Raw genomic sequence first — 18,374 nt, 5'->3', positions numbered from 1 at the left:
AGTGGAAAAAATGGAAATTCATAAAAAGACAAATAATGAGGAAGAAGGATGTGCCCTTGCTTATGGTAAAATACTAAGCTGAATGCTAACTGCTAAGTGTGGGGGGAGTGCTGTAGTTAGAAAATGAGCATTTTGCAAATCCTATACCACAGATTCAATCAAGAATCATCCATGGATGCTCAATCTAGAGAGAAATGTTAATGAACAGGAGTTTCCATGGTCTTAAAATGTCTTCCCACAGATTATTAGTTAGGAGATGATTAGTTAGGAGATGTTTCCACTGCACACAGTGGAAAACAAGACAACAGCTTGACTGGGTTTAACACCACCAATGAAAGGCAGCTAAACCTTGTGAACCTCCAAATAGGATACCCTGAGGATACCCCAACCATGTAGCATCACAGCTGAGAATACATAACCCAATCTAACCATGAAGCAACACTAGATAAACCCAAAATGAGGAAAGTTATATTAAAATGGAAGGGAAGGGAACAGGGAGGCAAGGGGAAGAGGGGAAGAGGGGGAGAGGAAAAGGGGGGAGGGAGAGGGAGGGGGTGGGAGAAGAAGGAGAGGAGGGAAGAGAAGGGGAGGGGAGGGGGAGTCAATATTCAATGACAAAGAAAACTTGTGAAATGTTAAAGAAGGCCAAAGATAAGACAAATAAATACAAGACACGACCCTAGACCCTGTATAAAAAGGGGAAAAAATACTATGAAGAACATTATTTGGTCATCTGGCAAAATGGAAATACAGATAGTAAAGTATTATGGTATTGTTAAATTTGAAGTTAATATATACAACTTTCCTACTTGTTGTGTATACACATTATTTAGGATAAAGGGCCAGGATATATGGAAGTTACATAATCAGAAAGAACATGTACATGTGGATAAAGATGGGGGCTTAAGGGAGGACAGGGAGGAGTGTGTAAATGATATCAAATGTTAATAATTTAATCTGGGTAAAGGGCATCCATATTTTTTTTTGTCCCATTCTTATTCTTGCAACTTTTCTGTAAATTTGAAATTATTGCCAAACACAAGTATAAAAAAAATTTTAATTATGAGAAGAGGTTACTTTTCCATGAAAGTAGCTAAAGAAACAAGTAACAATTTTAAACACCAAAATGATGGTATGTCAAAAGGTAAATGTTCAAAATGATCTTACAAATAACTCCAGGTTCTAATTTCACATATTTTCTGCACACATAATACTAAAACTAACTCACAGCCCATGATACATAAGACAATAGATATATACTTAAGAATAATTCGAGGGGCGCCTGGGTGGCTCAGTCGGTTGAGCGCCGACTTCGGCTCAGGTCACGATCTCGCGGTCCGTGAGTTCGAGCCCCGCATCGGGCCCCTGTGCTGACAGCTCAGAGCCCGGAGCCTGTTTCGGATTCTGTGTCTCCCTCTCTCTGACCCTCCCCCATTCATGCTCTGTCTCTCTCTGTCTCAAAAATAAATAAACGTTAAAAAAAAATTTAAAAAAAAAAAAAAAAAGAATAATTCGAATACTTGATTATAAATGCAGAGTCCCTAGTTGCTCATATTCAGTGAATATGAGCTGTTTCAGGATGCTATCCTATCCATTTGGTAAGTGCTTACTGAGTACTTACAGTGGGCTATATGTCATCTAATTTAACCTTTTGAAGTCTCTGCTACTCATATGTGATCAGCTTTAGCATCACCTAGGAGCTTGTTAGAAATGCAGAATCCCGGGGCGCCTGGGTGGCGCAGTCGGTTAAGCGTCCGACTTCAGCCAGGTCACGATCTCGCGGTCCGTGAGTTCGAGCCCCGCGTCGGTCTCTGGGCTGATGGCTCGGAGCCTGGAGCCTGTTTCCGATTCTGTGTCTCCCTCTCTCTCTGCCCCTCCCCCGTTCATGCTCTGTCTCTCTCTGTCCCAAAAATAAATAAAAAACGTTGAAAAAAAAAATTTAAAAAAAAAAAAAAAAAAAGAAATGCAGAATCCCAGGGTGCCTGGTTGGCTCAGTCAGTAGAGTATGCAACTCTTGATCTTGGGGTTGTGACTTCAAGCCCCATGTTGGGTGTAGAGATTACTTTAAAAATTAAAAAAAAGGAAAGGAAAGGAAAGGAAAGGAAAGGAAAGGAAAGGAAAGGAAAGGAAAGGAAAGGAAAGGAAAGGAAAATCTCATACCCAACCCAGGCCTTACCAAATCAGAATCTACTTGAACAAAATCTTCAGCTGATTTATTTGCACATTAAAGTTCAAGAAGGGCTGCTCTAAGTGACTCAACTAAATAGAGATTTATTTCTAGCTCCTACTAAATCTGATGCATGTAGGGCAATTCATCAGAGCAACTCTCCTCCAAGCTCTGACTCATGCTTGTTTCTCCAACTCAATTCATGGCCTCCACAAGGCAAGAGAGAGGGAAGAATGCACAGGATATTTTATGGCAGACCCAGAAATGGCTTATATAAACTCCAGCCCACACTCCATGGCCAAAAATGAGTCACAGGGTCCCAATCAAACTGAAAGGAGGCTGAGAAATGTAGTCATCTTGTGTGCTCGCTGAGGAAAATGAGTAAAGTTTAGTAATGGATACTGAGAACAGCAAGGAATACCAAGGAAAAGTTAAATAACCAGGCTCACACAGGGGCTGACTATCATGAGGACTGGCAACAGTTCTACCTTCCTCAGTTCAAACTCTAGAGCCTATGACCAGCCAGTGAGCTTACTCACCTTCTAGCAAGAGGTTCACTCTCAGTTTAATCAACTGATGCTTAAAAAAAAAAAAAAAAAAAAAAAAAGGTGGGACATAAGCTGGAAAGCGTTTCTAAGACATCTTCATCCCAAGCTGCACACACTGTTTTATACAATTTCAAATGAAACAAAGTCTAAGAAAGACTTTCTCAAAGTGTATTTAAATTTCTAATTACAAAAAAGAATACAAGCTTGACTGGGATAAAAATACAAAATACAAAAAGTACAAAGGAATATCTTCCCTCCCGCCTCCAAGTCCCATTCTCAAGAAGTATTAGAATTCCGGGGTGTTCTTCCAAACTTTTTCTATACACACAAGTACATATACGCTCACACAAAGATTTACAGGAAATACATACATTGTCCTACAACTGTATTCACCCAGGAATGCGTCATGGACATCCATCCACATCTGTACATATGGATCTATCAATCTGAACAGCTAGACAGTATTCTACAATATGGCTACACCATAACTTAACCAGTCCCCTATTAACAAACATTAAAATTCTCTCTCCCTTTTTAATTATCAAATTGCTATGCTAAGTATCCTTGTACAACCACTGTTATTTGTATTTCTGTCAGAATTCCAAAAGTAGGGTCAACAAAATATAGTGCTCAATTTTTACAGGTACTATAAAATTGCACTCCTACAAGCGTATGAATGTTCTCTAGTCCATATTTGTGTTTATAAGGAACATAATAGACACTTTTTTCAGGTTATCATGAGAATTAAGTGAAATAATACACAAAATAAAGCACTTAAAATCATGTCTGGCATTGCTAATAGTAATGAATATTAGATACTGAGTAATAATATTCAATCGTCACATACCGTGGTGACAAGTAAATAGAAGGTAGCTCTCTTACTTTCCCTTGATAATCCATATTAATCACCATCCCAGGGCATGTGGGTGGCTCAGTCACTTAAGCGTTCAACTCCTGATTTTGGCTTAGGTCATGATCTCAGGGTTCGTGGGATCAGGCCCCACGTCGGGCTCTGCGCAGACATTGCAGGGCCTACTTGGGATTCTCTTTCCCTCTCCCTCTGCCACTCCCTCCCTCACTCACTATCTCTCTCACTCAAAATAAATGAATAAACTAAAAAAAAAATGTTTTTTAACGAAAAAGTTTGTTTCACTAAAAACTTTGTTAAAATGTAATAATTATGTTTGAATACATATTTTCAAACTTACCAGTTTTTTTTTTATGCAGTAAAGTCAATAGAGATAGCCACGTAAGTAAATCCTCTTCAGTCCTAAATAACTGTTTTTATTTAAAGACTCTCCTATGAAATCCTTCCCAATTTTTAAGAGTGGGTTCTGACACTGAAAAGTTTGAGAAACACTGCTCTATGGTATCAGGTACCTCAAATGACAGCATATGTCAATAGCAGGCAAACCACAGACATTAATCCATTGCTTCAATTCTCCTTCTATGAAGGTCTGAGGCAACCTTAGAAGCTCTACAGAAGACTGTTAGGTTTCAGAGATGGTAACACAGGTAGAGAAAGGCAAATCAAAGTGCAGGGGGAAAAAAACAGAATGTTTCAATACGAACAAATCAGTGATCCTTCCCATGACAAAAGGGTCTATGATAAAAACCTGACACCAGTTGGCTGGCTGGTCCCAAAGATGTGTTGCCATGTGGGGGAACCCAGGATCCCAAACTGGGCACTCTGTACCAGCAGAAGCCACAATGACCATGGTGAGGGGAAGTCTGAACTTTTGAGTTCCAGGCACCGATCTCCATCCCTGTCCCCACAGTTCCTCTGTTCATGAGACCTCTGAACAATCACCAGGCTGTCTGAAGAAGAATAACTTACTGCTATCCACAAAGCAGGTCGTCCTGTCTGATTAAGAATGTCCTCTGCTGTGGCATTCACATGGACCAAATGTTTGCAGGCTCAGAACTCTGCCATACAGCCCTTTCCCAAACTTCCTTGCAGAAGAAAAAGAAGCAAAAGAAACAGGAATTATAACTCTCACTCAAAAAGAAAAATGGAATTCATATCCATAGAGTCCTTTCCCATCCACCTTACTATCAGTCCTTCCTTGATGCTCAGGTATATCCATTAGCCAGTGCCCAGGAACCTGCAAGTCCTGACTTCAGGCCATCTCTCAAGGTTCTACCCTTTGAGGTCCTTCCTTCAACCTCCAAAGCCCACCACCCCCCTTCCCAAGAAGAGTCTATAACACAACAACAGTTCACCAGCACCTGTTGCTGATTTATTTCACTAAACCAGCTGAAAACCCACAGAATGCCTTTTACCCATTACGTGAACAGAGGTGAGTGCCCATCTGTCTCCACCTGGCTCGTTCTCCACAGGCCCTTAAATCTTGGCTTAGGAAGCCAATGTGAGAATTCTGCCTTTGCCGAAACTATTCATTCCAATGCCTAACGTTCCTGGTACCTTCACTTAGAAAATTCATCTAACACCTCAGCCTCTCAGTTTCCTGCTCATTCTAACAATCTTCTCCCCTATCTCCGCCACCTTCTGCCACACCTTAAACCCTCTTGCTCCAGCACACACACACCACTTCTAAAGCACACGTGCATGTATATGCACATCAAGTCAGCCCACTCTGGCCACTCCACCTCTTCCTTGACCACATCCTGTCCCCTAATCCACGGATTTCATCCCAGCCCACTGTCCATCACCCTCCCCTCCTTATGACCTAAGTCCCTTGCTCAAAAATCATGGTGCCTGATTATCCCTGCCTTGCCTACAACTTCAACTTCCTTCTCCCACTCTCCATCCACTAAACTAACCCGACAATCCTGGGTAAACCTAACTCACAGTCAAGTAGCTAGCTGACCGCGGGGTGAGAAAAAAGCCCTCCCCTGACTGCTCTCACTTTAAATGAATGAACACAAGTTTTAAGTGGACCCTCGGCATGCCCAAGCTACCCTACTATATTTCACTAGGCAATTCACTCTTCTAGAATATTTCAAACCTTCTCTTCTCTAAGACTGAGTCACTCAGCAAGACTAGTCACTTTCCTAGCTGTCCTCAAACCTTTCAATCACCACTGTTGCCTTCTCTGGCACTCTTCTTCTTACCTCAGTACATGAAGGTATTCCTGCCTCCATGCTAGGTTCAGTCCTTAGCCAAGATGGATTACATCATCTCACCACACACTGTTCCTTTTTTGCCCTTTATTGCCTGGTCATATCTATCCACACTGTAACTCAAATGTAGCTGCTTTATTTTCTAGAACAGATCAAGTCTGTATCATGAACATAGGGCTGTTTTTTCTAATAATTAATCTAATCTTCCTTACGAACACCCACCCTAGGAAATGGCCAGAAACTTAAAATTCGCCAGATAATATGTCAGTCTCTTCCAGTTAATATTCAGACATTTAAGTTTATCTCCTTACCAGAGCTGGTTTAAATAGTTGCTTTCAGGTAAATTTTTATCCAAATGGGGCTGAAGGGACATCCTTATGGTGGCAAGAAGACCTAGGATCTTCGTGTCTCTGTGGATGCTCACTGAGCTCTGCTGCAAAGAGGAGATCACATCCCATGGCTGGACTGGTGCCATCTCATCTCACCTTTTGGGATGTCATGCCTGCTCCTACCCCTGTATCCATGATCCTGACCTTCAGTCTAGAATGGTATGATGCCTGCTGTCTACCAGGACTCTCAGCTCCTCCACATCCCTCACAGTGGCATGAGAACTATTTAGCTTCCCCAGGCTCATCCATCCATCTGTCCACTTCCTTCTACCCCTACTGTGCTCTATCCCCGTGTTGTCACAGCACTAACCCACATAGCTATGCCCTCTAGAGATTCCAAACAAGGAGCACAGCCAAAGACTTTCTCCTTTCGAGCCTTTTTGTTTGTTTGTTTTTTAAGTAAGCCCTACACCCTATGTGAGGCCTGAACTCATGACCCTGAAATCAAGTTGCATGCTCTACTGACAGAACCAGCCACAGACCCCATCAAAAGCCTTCTACTTTGGACTGTCCCTTCAACCTATTTAACACCCTCATCCTAACCCCAGAACTTTGGCCAGACAAGGAAGCTCAAAACATGTATTTCTGGAGCAGCTGCCTGTCTCAATCAGTGGACCATGGGACTCTAGATTGCCAGGTTATTGAGCTTACTCTTTAAAAAGTAAAATCTTTCCAAAAAAAAAAGAAAAAGAAAGAAAAAAGAAAAAACATGTATTTCTCACAATCTGTTTTCCCTACCTCTGTCCCCCTTCTTCCCATAATTCAGGGCTGAAAAAGATGGACTTTCCATTTCCAATTCATCTTCCGTCCTCCTGAGAGGCACTAGCCTCAAGTTCAGCCACAATGACAGAAGAGATATCATATCCTCCTTAGCCCATAGAAGAAACTATCATTAGAGTATGTCAGAGGAAGTTCTTGATAGGAAGCTACAGGCAACTTGGAACTTTCGAAAACCAAAAACAAACATACAGTGACTTAAAATTCCCTAAAATACTATCCTTTCACAACTTCAACAGTTACCATCTCCTGTGTGCTAGGCTCCAAGGACATAACAGGAGAGAGTTAGGTCACTAAACAGGTAAGTTCTACAAACAAAATAATTACAAATGGAATTTTATATGCTGCATTTACCAAAAGAGAAAACACAAATAACCTGTTTGTCCATCTGTTCCAGCTATCAAACTAAAGAGGTGAGGAATACAGAAAAAGGATAATATAAATTATTTCAGGTCACAATTTCGTATCATTTAATCCTTCCCCAATTTATAAACTCCATTTTTTTTCACTCGCAACATAAAAAACCAGAAGCCAATCCTTAATGAGAGGAAAAAAGCAAGGGAAGCCATGAAGCAAATTCAAGTTTCTCTGTTAATAAAAATAACTAGGCATATGGAAACTAATTTGACAATAAATTTCATATAATAAAAAAATATATAAAAAAATAATAAATAAATAAATAAATAAATAGGCAAGAACTAAAGCACTGTTCAAATACCCCAAGGCTAAAGGAAATCAGGTAGAGTGAAGTAATAATGTAATTATAATAAATATCTGTTATTTTATGTTGCCACCCCCACCCCAAAACTGTTATTGCTACAAACTAATATTTTCATTTCATTTCTTTTTTAATTTTTTTTAATACTTATTTATTTTTGAGAGATAGACAGCGCACAGGCACAAGCAGGGGAGGGGCAGAGAGAAAGAGAGAGAGAGAGAGACAGAATCCAAAGCAGGCTCCAGGCTCTAAGCTATCATCACAGAGCCTGAGACGGGGCTCGAACTCACCAACTGCGAGATCATGACCTGAGCCGAAGTAGGATGCTCAACCGACTGAGGCACCCAGGCGCCCCACCATTTCTTGATTCAAAAGGAAGACAGAAGGGCAAGGACAGCTAGAGGAAAATTCGACAAGATGTCTGTAACACAAACTAAAAGCTTACTATGTGTCAGGCATCAGGGTCTCAAAAATTGAAAGCTTACCTAATACATACAATTAAGGATGAATGAATTTCACTTACAAGATGACAACACAGAAACTTTATCCCAGTGATGGGTCATTCAGTTGTGGTAGAAAACTTGAGAAACACGACAACCACTTACATGGAAGTGTTCAACAGAGCACCTAGTATGACAGCACAAGTGAATATATCCTAGCAATCCAAAATAAGTGCAAATGTGTTTTTTGTGTAGAGCGCTACTAAATGTGTGTTAGTATAAAACTTCCTTTAGTTCGTTTTAGTTTGGATGCTTGGCATTTACTGAGATCCCTTTTCCTGTTTATGTTTGCTAATTTCCCCACTATCTGAACACTGGTGGAAACAGCCTGCCTCCTTTCCTAAAAGCCAAAAAGGCCTAATACTCACCTTCTCAAATTCCATTGCAGCTAGGATGCAGGCAGTGACCTAACCCCAGCCAATCCAAGACACCCACTGACGATTTTGAATCAGAAGCTAATACCACAAAGAAACATGGTTGAGAAAGCAACTTTCCAGCAATACCCAGTTTCCCAAGCAGCAGTGGCAGCAGCAGCAGGGCCCAGGATCAAGGTGCTGGTAATACATGCCGTAAAAACCAGTATTACCAGACAGCATCAAAAGTGACCCACTCCCCGGGTCTCAACCCCAGCTGCTTCTGAACTGTAATCCTGACTGTGCAACTTTCCTTGGTTCCTGCCCACTGGCAGAACTGGAGCTCCTCCAGACCTCAAACCAATGCTACGATCTCCCCAATGCTCTTGCATTTAATTCCTTTTTAATTCCTTTTTTGCTTAAAGCATAACTAACAAGTAATTTCTTGCCAATAAGAAACATGAGTGATAGCCAACAGGAATGAAATAGTATGGTGAATAAAGAAGCATCCCACCCACAAAGGACTGGGTCTGTGTAGTCTACTTTGGAAAAGAGACAATTCTGTGTGTCATATGACTCAAGTTCCACTCTGATAATTCAGTTAATAATGTGTCACGTATTAATTCCAAAACGTTTCCGTCCCAACTACTAAATAACGTTGCCAGTCTGATTTCATCTGGAAGATGACCCACACCTTCTTCATCAAGCAAGTTCCCTACTGTGGACTAACTACCTTCAAACTCTAAATATACCCACAGATGATTCAGCAGGATGAAGAGCCCAGGTCTCCAATTTGCTTGAATAAGAATTAAAGATCTGTAACTTTCAGGGCACCTGGGTGGCTCAGTTGGTTAAGCATCTGACTCCTGATTTCAGCTCAGGTTATGATCTCATGGTTCCTGAGATGGAGCCCCACGTCTGGCTCCACGCTGACACTGGGGAATCTGCTTGGGATTCTCTCTCTCTCCCTCTCTCGCTGCCCCTCCCCCACTCAAAATAAATAAATGAGCTTTTTTCTTTTTTTAATTTTTTTTTCAACTTTTTTTTTTTTTTATTTATTTCTGGGACAGAGAGAGACAGAGCATGAATGGGGGAGGGGCAGAGAGAGAGGGAGACACAGAATCGGAAACAGGCTCCAGGCTCCGAGCCATCAGCCCAGAGCCTGACGCGGGGCTCGAACTCCCGGACCGCGATATCGTGACCTGGCTGAAGTCGGACGCTCAACCGACTGCGCCACCCAGGCGCCCCGCTTTTTTCTTTTAATGTGTAACTTTCAATGTGGGGGGACTTCAGCAAATAGTTAAGTCTCTCCTTTTTAATGTTTACTTATTTATGGGGGAGAGGGACACAAGTGGGGGAGGGGCAGAGGAACAGGCAAGAGTGCGAACCCCAAGCAGGTTCCTGGCTACCAACACAGAGCCTGAGTAGGGCTGGAACTCACAAACTGTGACATCATGACCTGAGCTGAAATCCAGAGTAGGATGTTTAACCCACTGAGCCACCCAGGCACCTCAAAAGTTAAGTCTTCAAAGGAATTAACTGTTTTCAAAACTTTTATAAGTTCTGAAGTTTACAAAAACTTCAAAGTGCTCTCTCCTCAACAGATTTTTTGTTGTTGCTGTTGTGGTTACATCAGGAAGATACAGATACAACTGTTATTTATTTAGTGATCTTAAAATACGAAAGTTAAATAAATTCCTCAACTACAAATCAAATTACGACTTGGTAAGATTTTATTTTTTTAATGTTTATTTATTTTTGACAGAGAGAGAGAGACAGCGTGAGTGGGGAGGGGCAGAGAGAGGGAGACACAGAATCCAAAGCAGGCTCCAGGCTCTGAGCTGTCAGCACAGAGCCTGACTTGGGGCTCGAACTCACGAACCGTGAGATCATGACCTAAGCCGAAGTGGGACGCTTAACTGACGGAGCCACCCACGAGCCCCAAAAATGTTTATTGATTTTGAGACAGAGAGCGAGCAAGTGGGGGAGGGGCAGAAAGAGAGAGGGAGACACAGACTCGGAAGCAGGCTCCAGGCTCTGAGCCATCAGCACAGAGTCCCACGCGGGGCTCGAACTGACAAACCTCAAGATTATGACCTGAGCCCAAGTGGGACGCTTCACTGACGGAGCCACCCAGGAGCCCCAAAAATGTTTATTTATTTTGAGACAGAGAGAGAGAGAGGGAGACACAGAATCCGAAGCAGGGTCCAGGCTCCGAGCTGTCAGCACAGAGCCTGGCCCGGGGCTCGAACTCACGAACCGTGAGATCATGACCTGAGCCAACCGGAGCAGAGGTCGGACGCTTAACGGACTGGGCCACCCAGGCGCCCCAGGCCTTGGTAGATTAATGGTCAACCTACCCATTTGAATTCCGCAACCACCTCCTCACCGCCGTCCACCCAAACCCCAGGCTAAGCGGTCTGCAAGAGCAGTCCTGGAGAGCTCTCCCCTCCGGCATACCACCGGAGCTCAGCGACACTCGCTGCCTGGCTACAGCTCCCATGACTGTGCCTGTGTACTGCATATTCCCACAACCTGCGTTCGCACAGCCCTTCACATCCGCCCAGGGCCTCAGGCTTGTGACTCTCGCAGCCCGCTATGTGGCTGAGAGTTAGCCATGACGCGCACAGCGCTGCACGCACCCTCAGTAACTCGTGCTCCCATAGCACTGCTGCGTCTCTATTTCAGCCCTTCTGATTCGCTGCAATTCATTCTCGCTCTCACTTAGGTGCTCCTTCAGGATTCTTAAGGATGTCCCGTTCATCTCCACGGGTCCCCAGGCCACACACAACCTGGACCCTGGAACGTGTTCTGTAAACACCGAGATTCTTCCGCCTCCCGCAAGCCCGGTCCTCTGCTGGCGGGGCCTCAGCCCTGGGCCGGGTTTTTACGCACCCCTGCACCCGCCCACCCCGACCCCCGCCCATTGTGACTTCCAGGGCCGCCCAGGACACAGACTTTTTGTTCCCCAGGAAAATTACCCGCAGCGCAACACCGCTCCTCAGCTCTGCCCCCACCGGCTCCCTCCAATTCCTAGCGCAGCCCGGGGGCGGGCGGGGGTGTCAGCGGGTCCAGCTCCACAAACCGCACCCCCCCCCCCACCAGAGCTGGAAGGGCTGAGCCCGGAACGCCCCCAAAGCCCGGCACGCAGCACCCTGTCAGCCGCGACGCGCCTCCGGGAACCGCGCGGGGCTGCGCATCGGGGCAGCGCCCCCATATCGGCGCACCCACGGCCGTGCGGACTCGCGCGGCGGGCGGCCCCACGATGTCTCCCCGCGCCGCCCCGGACTCGGGTGGGCGAGGGCGCTCCGTACGTACCCGAGGAGGCAGCGGTCGCAGACGACGCCACGACTCCCCTTGCACACCGTGTACGCCAAGGGATCCGAGCGGAAGAGCAGCTCTCCGGGGCGCAGCTGCACCAAGGCGCGCAGCCCATTTCCCCTGTTGGCGGAGCTGAACTTTTCCACCTTCGGCGGCTCCATCACCTCAGGTCGGCACCTCAGTCGTCCTCCGCTTCCCGCAGCTGGCGTCTCGCGTGCAGCCGGGAGCCGCGCGCCTGCGCTCTGCGCGCTCACGTACGCCCGAGGGGCGGGGCGGGCGCGCAGGGCCTCCGCGCATGCCCAGACGGGGTCTGGAGGCGAGCCGGGGCGGGAGCCTGGGGTGGTCGGCACGGGCCCAGCCTAGGACTCCCAGGGTTGGCGGCAGGTTCCAGGGTGGCTCCGCGAGGAGCAGCGGTGTTCACACACACTCGGTATTTTGTTGGGGACCCTACTCCTAGATCACACAGTTCTTAGCATTTTGCCATTTCTGTCCATTTTCTCTCCCCAAGTATGTAGGTAGGGTTGTTGAACCCTTTGAAAGTAAGTTGTGTTGTTGAATCATATAAAGGTAAGCTGCAATCATCATGAAATCTCATAACTGATGCATTATAACATTTCATAATTAAATACTGCCACATGCATTTCCTCAGAATTAAAATACACAATAGGACTACAATATCATCACCCCAAGGAAGATTATTCTATGCTACCAAGTAAAAACTATATTCATTTTAAGAATGGCTCTTGTAGCTTTCTTTTAAAAACCAGGATCCAGCAATCCCTATCAAAATAATACCAGCATTCTTCACAGAGTTAGAACAAATAATCCTAAAATTTGTTGTGGAACCAGAAAAGACCCCGAATAGACAAAGCAATCCTGAAAAAGAAAACCAAAGCTGGAGGCATCACAATTCCAGACTTCAAGCTGTATTACAAAGCTGTCGTCATCAAGACTCTATGGTACTGGCACAAGAGCAGACACATAGGTCAACGGAACAGACTGGAGAACCCAGAAATGGACCAGAAACGTATGGCAAACTAACCTTTGACAAAGCAGGAAAGAATATGCAGTGGAAAAAAGATGGTCTCTTTAGCAAATGGTGTTGGGAAAACTAGACAGCAACGTGCCGAAGAATGAACCTGGGCCACTTTCTTACACAAAAGTAAGCTCAAAATGGATGAAAGATCTAAACATAAGACAGGAAGCCATCAAATCCTAGAAGAGAAAACAGGCAATAACTTGTTTGACCTCAGCCACAGCAACTTCTTACTTGACATGTCTGCAGAGGCAAGAGATACAAAAGCAAAAATGAACTATTGGGACATCATTAAGATTAAAAACTTCTGCACAGGGAAGGAAACAATCAGCAAAAGTAAAAGGCAACTGACGGAATGGGAGAAGATATTTGCAAATGACAAATCAGATAAAGGGTTAGTGTCTAAAATCTATTAAGAACTTAGCAAACTCAACACCCCCAAAAAACAAATAATCCAGTGAAGAAATGGGCAAAAGAAATGAATAGACACTTCTCCAAAGAAGACATCCAGATGGCTAACAGACGCATGAAAAGATGCTCAACATTACTCATCATCAGAGAAATACAAATCAAAACCACAATGAGATACCACCTCATTCATGCCTGTCAGAATGGCTAAAATTAACAACTCAGACAAGGATGTGGAGAAAGGGGAACACTTGTTCACTGCTGGTGGGAATGCAAACTGGTGCAGCAATTCTGGAAAACAGTGTGGAGGTTCCTCAAAAAATTAAAAACAGAACTACCCTATGACCCAATAATTGCACCACTGGGTATTTATCCAAAGGATACAGGAGTGCTGATGCGAAGGGACACATGCACCCAATGTTTACAGCAGCACTATTGACAAGAGCCAAAGTCTGGAAAGAGTCCAAATGTCTATCAACTGATGAATGGAGAAAGAAGATGTGGTATATATATACAATGGAGTATTCCTTGGCGATCAAAAAGAATGAAATCTAGGGGCACCTGGGTGGCTCAGTTAGGCATCTGACTTCGGCCCAGGTCATGATCTCATGGTTCGTGAGTTCGAGCCCCGCACCATGATCTGTACTGATGGCTCAGAGCCTGGAGCCTGCTTGGGATTCTGTGTCTCCCTCTCTTTCTGCCCCTCCCCAACTCATGCTCTGTCTCTCTCCCCTTCAAAAATAAACATTTTAAAAAAAAGAATAAAATGTTGCCATTTGCAACAAGGTGGATTGAACTGGAGTGTATTATGTTAAGCAAAATAGGTCAGTCAGAGAAAGACAAATATGATTTCACTCGTGTGGAATTTAAGAAACAAAACAGACGAACATAATGGAAGGGAAGCAAAAATAATAGAAAAACACAGAGAGAGACAAACCATGAGAGACTCTTAAATAGAGAAAACAAACTGAAGGTTGCTAGTGGGGTTTTGGGTGGAGGGGATGGGCTAAATGGATGATGGGCATTAAGGAGGGCACTTGTTGGGATTAGCACTGGTGTTATATATAAGTGGTGAATCACTAAATTCTACTCCTGAAGTCACTATTACACTATTTGTTAGCTAACTTGGATATAAATTTTTAAAAAATACAAAAAATAAATAAATTTAAAAAAGAAACTGGTATTATAAAATTATTGTCTTGTAAAGAAGTGATCAAAGAATATGCAACCTAAAATGTAGGAGGGGGGGTAGTATCAAGGGCTCTATCACAGTTAATTTTTTTCTGGATTTCGTGATATTTGTGGTACTTATCAGCTTTAAAATTTTTTTTTGTTGTAACTTCTTTTCTCATGCCAAATACTCCCTTTTGTGCTTACAGTCATGTTCATTGTTTTGATTTTGTTTTTTTCATTTGAGAGAGAGAGAGAGAGAGAGAGAGAGAGAGAGAGAGAGAGAGGGAGAGAATCTTAAGCAGGCTTCAGGCTCTGTGCAGAGTTGTATGCAGAGCTTGATCCCACGACCCAGGGATCATGACCTGAGCCAAGATCAATAGTCAGACACTCAACAGACTGAGCCACCCAGGCGCCCCTGTATCCTTTTTCTTAAAAGAAGTCCCCCAATACCCAAAAGATTTGAAAGCAGGAACTACAAGAGATTGCACGCCCATGTTCATAGCAGCATTATCCACAGTAGCCAAAATGTAGAAACAATCCAAGTGTGCGTCAACAGGTGAATAAACAAAATGTGGTATATACATACAATGGAATATTACTCAGCCTTAAAAATGAAATTCTAATACATTATAATGTGGATGAACCTTGAAATCATGCTAAGTGAAATACTGCAGACACAAAACAACAAATATCGTACGGTTTCTGGAATAGACAAATTCATAGAGACAAAAAGTAGAATATCAGTTATCAAGTGCTGGGGGAAGGGAATGGAGAATTAGCACTAAATGAGTATAGAGTTTCTATTGCTCGCTAAAGTTGTATAAACCTGCACCCCACAAAATTTGGATCTGTTCCTACCAATGAAATAAGCGATTCCACAATAATGCAATTTAACATCCTATAAGGAGAAACACATGTTCAGTAACAGAGTTAAATTCTTTTACTTAATAAAAAAGATCCATTTAATTATTGTAAGATGGGTTGTTGCTTTTCAGAACTCTTAAATGATAAATCAGAAGCATCAGGTTCCAAATCTGCTATACAAAACCACTCAGAAACTGGAAAGATGACTGACTCTTAATATTATTTAAAATTGCTTGGGAGGGAACATGTTATGTTTAGATGTATTTTATTTAAAAAAAATTTTTACACATTTATTTACTTTTGAGAGACAGAGTATGAGCAGGGGAGGGGCAGAGAGAGAGGGAGACACAGAATCCAAAGCAGCCTCCAGGTTCTGAGTTGTCAGCACAGAGCCCGATACAGGGCTTGAACCCACGAACTGTGAGATCATGACCTGAGCTGAAGTCAGATGCTTAACGGACTGAGCCACCCAGGTGCCCCAGATGTATTTTAGAAACAGAAGCTCAGAATCCCTGGGCCCTCCATCTTATCTTGCAACTCAATAAATTCTTTTGGTGGTTTCTCTCATATGAAAACAGTAAAAGAAGTTTAAGGAGAACTGGAAGATGTTAAGAGGTTCATGATGTATGGAGTACAGGTTTTTATACCATAAGTAATAAGGAAATCCTGGGTAGGATCTTGAAACCATCTTTCTCCAAGTCTTGGAGATTTGATGTTTCCAATGAAAATTCTTACTAAATTTACAATCAGTTTCATCATGAATCTAAATTAGATTTTTAAAATACAAAAAAAGCAATGCTTTCTCACCCTAGTTTTTCCCTTTCATATCCTTGTGCTTTTTATTTTTGAGAGAGAGAGAGAAAGAGAGAGAGAATGCTTGTGAGCGGGGGAGGGGCAGAGGATCCGAAGCAGGCTCAGGGCTGACAGCAGAAAGCCTGAAACAGGGCTCAAAACCATGAACCCATGAACTGTGAGAGCCGAAGTTGGATGTCTACCCAACTGAGCCACCCAGGTGCCCCTCATATCCTCACTTCTAATGAGCAGTTAAAATCCAAGGAGAGCACAGAATGTGCCTCAATTCCCCATAAACCTTAATTGAAATTTTAACACGCTGTTTTATTAGGAAGAGGTAAATTAAGTAGTAGCTATAAATGTTTAATACAGAACTACCCAGCAGTTTTAGTAATAAACAAAATGAACTTTTAACCAACACTTACTGGATTATTTTTTTAAGTGTATTTCATGTCTCACCAGGTAACTAGAATTCCTCTTTCAAGCCTTAGAATGGTGCCAGTAATATACTAATAGGACATGGAACTTAAAACACCCCTTCCTTCTAGTCCAGGCATGGCGTGGAGGTCACCAACTGGTCATCACTCGAGTATTGTGCTAATTTTTAGTCGTTAGAAGATCCCCATGTTGAAATGGGATGCTATTGATGAGTGCTATTGAGATAGTATTTATATAAAGGAAACTGATTGGCTTCAGGCATTTGCTTGGCTTTGGAAACGTATATGGCTTCAGGTATGGCTGGAGCCAGGGGGCTCGAATGTTATCAAAGTGATGTCTCCTAATTCCATGTGTTAGCTCTGCTTTTTGTATGCTGACTTCATTCTCCAGGTTTTCCTCCCTGTAGGAGTACACTTTGGTAATACAATATCACATAATTACAGAATATCACAGATAAAAAGCCACAAAGTCCAATCTTTTTCATTTTACACATGCAAAACCAAGGGCCAGATAATTAACCTGTTAAATGCCATTCTACAATTTAGTGATGAGAAGGATTACTCCACAATAACAGAATATTTTTAAAAATTCTAATACAGAACATACCTGTTTTGGTCCCAATCACCTTCTAAATTTACACTGACTGGGTTCTTACATATTCTAGAGAAAAACATCTATTTTCTTATGGGAAAGTTATCAATATTCCAAAAACAAACACACACACACAAAAAAAATCCTTAAATACGACTGAGAGTCTCCTCTTGTAATAACTCAAGCTCTTACCTCTTCTACTGGTCTTTAGCCACCATGACTTTACCCAGAGATAAATGTATGGACAACTATTTTACTCTTCTAATAAAAACTTTCCTTCAGAGACACCAGGCCATGCTCCCACTATTCCATGTGAACGTTCTGCTAAACTCATAACGTTTGGGGGATTCAAATGAACCAGAAGACAAACCATGAGGACCTTTGACAAAGTGTGTGTTTAACCCTGAATTACCTGGTACTAGGCCTTGCCATCACCAGGAATCACTCCACCTTCAGTATCTTATTCTTGCCCTATTATTATTTTAATGTTCATTTATTTTTGAGAGAGACAGAGCTCAAGCATGGGAGGGGCAGAGAGGGAGACACAGTTTCCCAAACAGGCTCCAGTCTCCGAGCTGTCAGCACAGAGCCTGATGCAGGGCTAGAACTCACAAACCTCGAGATCATGACTTGAGCTGAAGTCAGACATTTAACTGAATGAGCCACCCAGGCGCCCCTATTATTATTTTTAATGTTTGTTTTTGAGAGAGCAAGCGAGTGTGAGCGGGGGAGGAGCAGAGAGAGGGGAAGAAAGAAAATCTGAAGCAGGCTCCATGCTGTCAGTGCAAAGCCTGACGCAGGGCTCAAACCCACAAACCACAAGATCATGACCTGAGCTGAATGAGCTGAAGTCGGACATCCAACTGACAGCCACCCAGGCGCCCCTGGTATCTGAATATTAGAGTTTAGTTACGAAGCTTCAGGAGGAATTTAGGCTGAAGGTCTAGCAGTGGAAGACTGAATGGTATGACAGTTTGGCAGATTATACAGTGGCAGGATAGGAATTACAAGAGAAAAAAGAGGATTCAGTTTCCAGCCAGATTGAATTGTAGACCAAAGACAATAGCAGGGAAGAACTGGTTTGGCTGAATGTTATTAAGAACATGCCTTGGGGCGCCTGGGTGGCGCAGTCGGTTGAGCGTCCAACTTCAGCCGGGTCACGATCTCGCGGTCTGTGAGTTCGAGCCCCGCGTCAGGCTCTGGGCTGATGGCTCG

The 18,374-nt window shown here is 43.3% G+C and overlaps 1 protein-coding gene across 3 annotated transcripts in view; it reads right to left on the bottom strand.

Annotated features, from left to right (window-relative positions):
* The window catches only part of SMYD3 (SET and MYND domain containing 3), a 701,652-nt gene extending 689,550 nt beyond the window's left edge, over positions 1 to 12,102 (bottom strand). For 2 of the 3 annotated variants that reach the window (XM_058701737.1, XM_058701739.1), the window contains exon 1: positions 11,855 to 12,101. In XM_058701737.1, coding sequence (XP_058557720.1) covers positions 11,855 to 12,018 — 164 coding nt within the window. In that variant the 5' untranslated portion in view covers positions 12,019 to 12,101. Of the gene's footprint in view, positions 1 to 11,854 lie in introns of all 3 variants that reach the window. The other variant, XM_058701738.1, reaches the window with a different exon arrangement.
* Positions 12,103 to 18,374: the final 6,272 nt, after the last annotated feature.

The sequence above is a fragment of the Neofelis nebulosa genome, chromosome 15 (assembly GCF_028018385.1).
Source record: "Neofelis nebulosa isolate mNeoNeb1 chromosome 15, mNeoNeb1.pri, whole genome shotgun sequence".
Taxonomy (NCBI): domain Eukaryota; kingdom Metazoa; phylum Chordata; class Mammalia; order Carnivora; family Felidae; genus Neofelis; species Neofelis nebulosa.
The sequence above is the reverse complement of the archived record's forward strand: the minus strand, read 5'-3'. Positions and strand labels throughout refer to the sequence as shown.